An 8,428-nucleotide genomic window follows, 5' to 3' on the forward strand; every position below is an offset into this window, starting at 1 on the left:
GGCAGTGGGGCCCACAAGAAGTTCCCTCTACATCTTTGCTATTTGTAGTGCTTTTTGGACATACAGTATGGGGTCAAATGTAATAGGGTGAGAGTTTCAGAAAGCGGGAGATTTTGGGAGAGTTTTCCCCTTTTTTGTAAAGCAGCCATCAATTACACTGCAAAACCAGGTTGATTTTGCCATGTAATTGATTGCTGCTTTAAAAAAAACATGGGAAAACTCTCCCAAAATCTCCCGCTTTCTAAAACTCTCTCCCTATTACATTTGGCCCATGTAGTGCTTTCTCTATGACCAGAGAAGACATTGTGGTAAGTAGCCTCATTATTTCTCTAGGACCAGAGAAGACATTGTGGTAAGTAGCCTCATTATTATACAAATGCACAATCCACGTGTTAATAAAATAATGTTTTTATTGCATTCAGCTTAAATAGCATCATAATAAATAATAGTAAACCTATCATCTTTATCTGTTTATCTCATTATAAAAACAGTAAGATAATGACATACACACCTTACATACTCCATATGCAGCACTCGCCAACAAAACAATATGAATGCACTCAATTCTTTGGAAGTAAGGTGCCTTATGACAATAAATCATAATAGCTATATGGTATATAAATGCATACTTAATCATATTTATTAAATATATTTCTCATTTCAATAAGTTAACCAAGAATAGTAGAATTTGTTCATGTTTACGGCTACCTGGCAGAGGTTACATGTGTGGCCCCTTTGGCAATATTCTTATACCTGGGTTTGGGCCAGATTAACCGCAGATAAAACATGGCAGCCATTGGCACCTCTCCACATAGCACCGCCCTTTTTAAATAGAGGTACTTGAACAATTTAGGCACTTGTTCCCTGGACCCTGAAAAGGTGCTATTTGTAAATCACTAGTTCTACAGATTCCGCTGTATAAATAAAAAGATAATTTCTATCCACATGGCGTATAAAAATAGTCCTTAAAAATTAAAGCGCTTAGTGTTTCAGTGCAAAAAAAAAACATTTGAAAATATATATATCAATATGACACGTTCTGTATTGGTGCTCTCAGTGACGGGGTAGCGTGACGTTCCAGCGCACCTTAATGAAAGAACAAAAAACTTGTATAAAGTATATAAATCCAACTGGGAGGTCACCAAGATTTCTGTATGTTTATCTCTCTCTTCTTCAACAGTGCATAATAAAAAATAAAGTTGTGTAAACAGTATACTGATCCTTGGAAACAGCGTGAGCGGATTCTACATCGCGTAGCGGATTCTTTCGCTACGACAAAACACTTGGACAAGTCCGTATAATTATGCAGATTTAGGCAGGTTATCTGGCTCTCTGATGGATTTCCTACAAGTGTCTGTACGAAGAGATGGTAACAGCGTCCGAGGGAGTGAATTTGGCCACTCTGCGTTTGGTGTATATCCACAGAACGGAGATAATGACAATGATCAGTAACAGTGTTCCTAGCAGAACAGCGATGACAATGGTTGCTGTCCTCCAACCGGAATCAGTGGCTGGGCTTGTGGAAGACGTGATTATTGCTGGAAGATAAAAGATATAAAAAGAAATATATTGAGATGGAGTGATTGTTGTTATTATTATTATTATTATTATTATTAATAATATTATTATTATCATTATTATTATAGTGACACATTCTGTTACAGAGATGGATTAGTGTTGTCTAGCAATACCATCGAAGCATTGAGTAATGATTGAGAATTTCTTACTGCAGTACCACTCTTGGCCAACAGATGGCAATGCAGAAAGGACCACACAATGGGCCTGTTTCAGATTGGCTTCTCTTAAAGCCTTGATGACTAACCTTGACACTCCAACTGTTGTTGAACTACACATCCCAGCATGCTCAGCATCAGATTTAGCATGGCCAAATAGCAAAACTGAAAAAAAGCATGCTGGGATGTGTAGTTCAACAACTGCTGGAGTGTCAAGGTTAGCCATCAAGGTCCTAAAGAGAAGAATTTGGTACAGGGACCGACGGTGAGGCTCTGCGCATGCGTATATGCGAATATACGCATGTGCTGGGCCGCTTTGCGAACACTTTTGGTCACTTTCACAGTCACCGAGGTATTGGCACAGAGCCGGGTGGGAAGGGGTCGACATGTGGGCTGTTGCATGTGAATGTCCAGTGTTTCCTGGGTGTCCCCACAAATACGGTGGGTGCGTCCAGAAATACACAGGGCATACTTCAAATACCCGCTTCAAATACTTGGCATAGAAATGAGATGATGCTAACAGCAACACTAGCTGGCACGGAATTACCAGTAATATCGCCAGTGTTTCGCGGGGATACAGATCCTGCGAGCGTTCCAGTGAAATGGAGACCCCGCAATACCCGGTACTTACAGTCCATAACAGTGAGTGAGAAGTCTCTGGAGATATATAGCTGAATGCCGCTCGTCAGAACCGCCTCCAACGCTGAGTTACTGATCGGAGTCGATGAGTTTATCACCGACGTGAAATAGGCCTTCACGCTGCCAGACCGGAACCCCACCACGACTATCCCGAAGGTGCTGACGTTCAGATTGAGTTTCACGTAATCTGTAATCTGTGGAGGAGAAGTCACAGTGTGGCATGAGTACAGGTCTTAGGTCAACACCTGAAATACATATCAACATGGCTAAGGTCTACAGGGTCGGAATGTCGACACAGGTATTAGGTCGATAATGGGAAGGTTGACGGTCAAAAGGGTTAACATGAGTTTTTCACTTTTCTTTCATCCCGAGTGTCGACACAGTCGACATGGACAATGCCTAAGTGTACAACGCCCCCTGCTTCGGGCAGGTATTTTATTCTCCCGCCAGTACATAGTGGACAGTAGGGCATGAGATACCACCTGTCGGCATATGTCAGCTAAAAAAAAAAAAGTGAAAAACTCACGTCGACCTTTTGACCTTCTCATTGTCGACCTAATGATTGTGTCGACCTCAGCCATGTCGACCTAAGGCCTGTCGACCTTAATAGGGTCGACCCAATGAGCGTATCCCGTACAATGTGGCTAACAGTTTGGAGGGACAATTAAATAATGTAATTGCTACTTTAGCGTCGATGGCGGGTGACTCACGTTGACTGTGAAGAGTGACGACAGGGTTCGGTATGCTGCGCTGGAGGTATTGTACAGCTCTGTGGTGAAGTTACGGTCTTTCATCAGAACACTGCAGGGGAATGCTTGTGTACCTGGAGACGTAGACAGAAGCCGGTCATACAGGTGCAATCTCAGAGTTATTCCCCTAGCACAGGCCTCACAGACAGCTTGTGCCTCTGGCAGTCGGCATCACAATAAGAAACAACACTGTACACAAATACCGCTCGGTCCTTACATAGCAGGCTGTATAATCTATTGTCAGGTCTGGCTACAAATCACAGGGCGAGCTTTTGTTCTGTAACGGTGCGTGTTATAATACGTGTTCAGGGGCACACACACGCAGCTCTGCTGGGCCCTGGTACTGGGGGGTGTGGCCAGGCCCCCTCCTTACAAAATAGTACTCTTTATGTATGTCCATGAAGCGTCTGTGATAGGACCCCTCCGACAAGCCCGGACAAAGAGTACCTGTTCCCCCACCTCTCAGCGCCACTGTACTTGTAATATTACACACACCGCAGCCCTAGGTGCCACCTTATGTCACCTGTCTGTCTCCCACTCCCTCTATGGAGCAGAGACCTCTTCTCCCCCTCTTCTCACAGCCATCTTCTCCCACACTTCTCCCACACTTCTCCCCAGGGCCGTCTTTCCCATTGGGCTGAATGGGCAGTTGCCCAGGGGCCCAAGGATTGTAGGGGCCCAGCCCACTGGGAAAGACGGCACTGCTCTGGGGAATGGCGGTGGGCGGCTGGGATGCGGTCAGCGGCTGTCAGCGGCGACTCAGCGGTGGCGGCGGTGATCCAGGCAGCGGGGGGCTGGAATCTTGATGTAGAAATCTGGGCGGCATATGTCGGGGATGCTCCGGGCAGCAGCTGTCAGCGTTGTCCATACAGGCAGTGGTGACTCAGACCTTGCTGTAGCGCTATTTGCCGCCGGGCGGGAAGCGCTGCTGATTCTGAAAATTCTGGCCGGACGTTGATTGGCCGGACGCTCAGCCAATCAGTGTCCGGCCAAAATCTGCAGCACTTCCTGCCCGGCAGCAAATAGCGCTACATCAAGTTCTGAGCGAGCTGCCTGGACGGACAACGCTGACAGCTGCCAGGGGCCCAGTAGATTGTTAAGACGGGCCTGCTTCTCCCCCTCTTCTCCCCCTCTTCTCACAGCCCTCTTCTCCCCCTCTTCTCCCCCTCTTCTCACAGCCCTCTTCTCCCACACTTCTCACAGCCCTCTTCTCCCACACTTCTCCCCCTCATCTCACAGCCCTCTTCTCCCCCTCTTCTCACAGCCCTCTTCTCCCCCTCTTCTCACAGCCCTCTTCTCACACACTTCTCCCCCTCTTCTCCCACACTTCAAATACAGCTCTTGACATACTCTAGGTCGGCGAAGATAGGAGGTCGACACAAGCAGAAGATCAACATGAACATGGTTGACCTTTTCATGTGTTGGCCATGGTCATGTCATCCATTTGCTTGTGTCGACCCCCTGTCAAGTAGACCCAGAGTATGTTCACTATTTTTAGGTGTCAGCCCGCTCACAATGGATCATTAGTGGTCGACCTTGTGATTACGACCTAGACATTGTCTACCGGTTACAGTACTTCACAACTGCATCTGAAGGACCACGGGCCCCAGCAATGGATGATTAATCTGACTTACAGTATAAGACCTACAGTACACGGCACGGTATATCACATACAGTGTGTACAGTACAGTATATACTGATTGGCTGACTTACAGTATAAGACCTACACGGCACGGTATAGCGCATACAGTGTGTACAGTACAGTATATGCTGATTGGCTGACTTACAGTATAAGACCTACAGTACATGGCGCGGTATATCGCATACAGTGTGTACAGTACAGTATATGCTGATTGGCTGACTTACAGTATAAGACCTACAGTACACGGCACGGTATATAACATACAGTGTGTACAGTACAGTATATGCTGATTGGCTGACGTACAGTATAAGACCTACACGGCACGGTATATCACATACAGTGTGTACAGTACACTATATGCTGATTGGCTGACTTACAGTATAAGACCTACAGTACACAGCACGGTATATCACATACAGTGTGTACAGTACAGTATATGATGATTGGCTGACTTACAGTATAAGGCCTACACGGCACGGTATATCATATACACTGTGTACAGTACAGTATATGCTGATTGGCTGACTTACAGTATAAGACCTACACAGCACGGTATATCACATACAGTGTGTACAGTACAGTATATGCTGATTGGCTGACTTACAGTATAAGACCTACAGTACACGGCACGGTATATCACATACAGTGTGTACAGTACAGTATATGCTGATTGGCTGACTTACAGTATAAGACCTACACAGCACGGTATATCACATACAGTGTGTACAGTACAGTATATGCTGATTGGCTGACTTACAGTATAAGACATACAGTACACGGCACGGTATATATGATACAGTGTGTACAGTACAGTATATGCTGATTGGCTGACGTACAGTATAAGACCTACAGTACACGGCACGGTATATCACATACAGTGTGTACAGTACAGTATATACTGATTGGCTGACGTACAGTATAAGACCTACACGGCACGGTATATCACATACAGTGTGTACAGTACAGTATATGCTGATTGGCTTACTTACAGTATAAGACCTACAGTACACGGTATATCACATACAGTGTGTACAGTACTGCATATGCTGATTGGCTGACTTACAGTATAAGACCTACAGTACACGGCACGGTATATCACATACAGTGTGTACAGTACAGTATATGCTGATTGGCTTACTTACAGTATAAGACCTACACGGCACGGTATATCACATACAGTGTGTACAGTACAGTATATGCTGATTGGCTGACTTACAGTATAAGACCTACACGGCACAGTATATCACATACAGTGTGTACAGTACAGTATATACTGATTGGCTTACTTACAGTATAAGACCTACACGGCACGGTATATCACATACAGTGTGTACAGTACAGTATATGCTGATTGGCTGACTTACAGTATAAGACCTACAGTACACGGCACGGTATATCACATACAGTGTGTTCAGTACAGTATATACTGATTGGCTTACTTACAGTATAAGACCTACACGACACGGTATATCACATACAGTGTGTAAAGTACAGTATATACTGATTGGCTGACTTACAGTATAAGACCTACACAGCACGGTATATCACATACAGTGTGTACAGTACAGTATATGCTGATTGGCTGACTTACAGTATAAGACCTACACGGCACGGTATATCGCATACAGTGTGTACAGTACAGTATATGCTGATTGGCTGACTTACAGTATAAGACGTACACAGCACGGTATATCGCATACAGTGTGTACAGTACAGTATATACTGATTGGCTGACTTACAGTATAAGACCTACAGTACACGGCACGGTATATCGCATACAGAGTGTGTACAGTACAGTATATGCTGATTGGCTGACACAGTATAAGACCTACACGGCCCGGTATATCATATACAGTATGTACAGTATATGCTGATTGGCTGACTTACAGTATAAGACCTACACGGCACGGTATATCACATACAGTGTGTACAGTACAGTATATGCTGATTGGCTGACTTACAGTATAAGACCTGCACGGTATATTGCATACAGTGTGTACAGTACTGTATATGCTGATTGACTGACACAGTATAAAACCTACACAGCACAGTATATCACATACAGTATGTACAGTATATGCTGATTGGCTGACACAGTATAAGACCTACACGGCACGGTATATCGCATACAGTATGTACAGTATATGCTGATTGGCTGACACAGTATAAGACCTACACGGCCCCGTATATCATATACAGTATGTACAGTACAGTGTATATGCTGATTGGCTGACTTACAGTATAATACCTACACGGCACGGTATATCATATACAGTGTGTACAGTACAGTATATACTGATTGGCTGACTTACAGTATAAAACCTACACAGCACGGTATATCACATACAGTATGTACAGTACAGTATATGCTGATTGGCTGACTTACAGTATAATACCTGCACTGTATATTGCATACAGTGTGTACAGTACAGTATATGCTGATTGGCTGACACAGTATAAGACCTACACGGCACGGTATATCGCATACAGTATGTGCAGTACAGTATATGCTGATTGGCTGACTTACAGTATAATACCTGCACGGTATATTGCATACAGTGTGTGCAGTACTGTATATGCTGATTGGCTGACTTACTTGAACATATAGCACTTTTGGAGCTTATGCAGATGGAACTTGGAGAACAAAATGTTGACGCGCTGTAACAGCTGATGGGATCTGTAACATAAATAAATACAAGGTCATTGATTTATATATACTGTATATATAAAAGGCTAACTACTCCTCACCTCTATGAGGTGAAGTACCGCCAGTGACCCCTAGAGGTCGGCTGACAGACCAAATTACTCCTGTATGTGTTTAAAGATGTCATAACAGAAAGTGAACGCAATTTTTGCAAGGACACTGATCTGTTTCAAACTTGAGAAGGAGCTGTACAGACAGATTGGAGGTAGGAGCAGTTAGGGACTGGGGGTTTGCGGGCTTAATACTGTCACAGCTGAAAGTGAAAGTGAAAACAGTCACAGCTGAAAGTGAAAGTAAAAACTGTCACCGATCAAAGTGAAAGTAAAACTGTCACTGCTCAAAGTGAAAGTCTACCTATTGACCCATACCCACTGATATGCATGGCCAAATAGTATCTGCAGAGCGCTGCATCCTGTATACAGCTGCACTACAGCGTATAAATAGCTGTTAATAAATTAATAGTTGAAGCGGTGGAAGAATTAGCATCATTTCTTGCTGTGCTGTGTCTGCGTTTTATTTAGCATTATGTTTCTAAAGTAATAATGACTCTTTTACTGCAGATTTATTTTGATATCTTTTGAGCAAACCGTGCCTTTAATACAGGAAGCTCAAACCCGTGTAGCCAGTTACTACTGTACTGTATGTGCACATCTGCCACAAGAAGGACACCGCAAGCGGGTACAGTAGTTAATCCTTTGTATTTACCACAATTACAATTTGGGAGGTGCCCGGGGCAAGCAGTGTCAATGTTTAATGAGACCTCAGTGCTAACAGGTGACTCATGTATTTGCTTTGTTCCACGGGATTAAAGCCTCTAGTAATACAACATAAGAGACACAATGATGTAGACTCAGTGCCAGCATCAGGTGGGAAACTGTCTACTGACTTGTAACAACTGAGCTGACACTTGTTTCTGACGTACTGTATAATCACGCACCAATCAGCACTGTAAATACACAGT

General features: G+C 44.0%; 1 protein-coding gene across 1 annotated transcript; it reads right to left on the reverse strand.

Annotated features, from left to right (window-relative positions):
* Window positions 1-524: 524 nt before the first annotated feature.
* LOC146058676 (uncharacterized) lies at window positions 525-4,052 on the reverse strand. Its single transcript, XM_083170938.1, has 4 exons — window positions 3,645-4,052; window positions 3,083-3,195; window positions 2,365-2,566; window positions 525-1,538 (listed from the first exon to the last, which is right to left on the reverse strand). Exons 2-4 carry the CDS (start codon window positions 3,164-3,166, stop codon window positions 1,345-1,347), a joined length of 480 nt encoding a protein of 159 aa, XP_083027064.1. The 5' UTR covers window positions 3,167-3,195; window positions 3,645-4,052; the 3' UTR covers window positions 525-1,344.
* Between the last annotated feature and the right edge of the window lie 4,376 nt (window positions 4,053-8,428).

This window comes from Crinia signifera, chromosome 2, assembly GCF_055691185.1.
Source record: "Crinia signifera chromosome 2, ASM5569118v1, whole genome shotgun sequence".
In the NCBI taxonomy this organism is placed as follows: domain Eukaryota; kingdom Metazoa; phylum Chordata; class Amphibia; order Anura; family Myobatrachidae; genus Crinia; species Crinia signifera.

Bases quoted from the DNA above. Each gene is read 5' to 3' on its own strand.
- LOC146058676 (XM_083170938.1), bottom strand. From the start codon at position 3,166: ATGAAAGACCGTAACTTCACCACAGAGCTGTACAATACCTCCAGCGCA. The intron at 2,567-3,082 runs GTGAGTCACCCG...TCTCCTCCACAG, and splicing joins CGTCACTCTTCACAGTCAAC to ATTACAGATTACGTGAAACT. The intron at 1,539-2,364 runs GTAAGTACCGGG...TTTATCTTCCAG, and splicing joins CTCACTCACTGTTATGGACT to CAATAATCACGTCTTCCACA.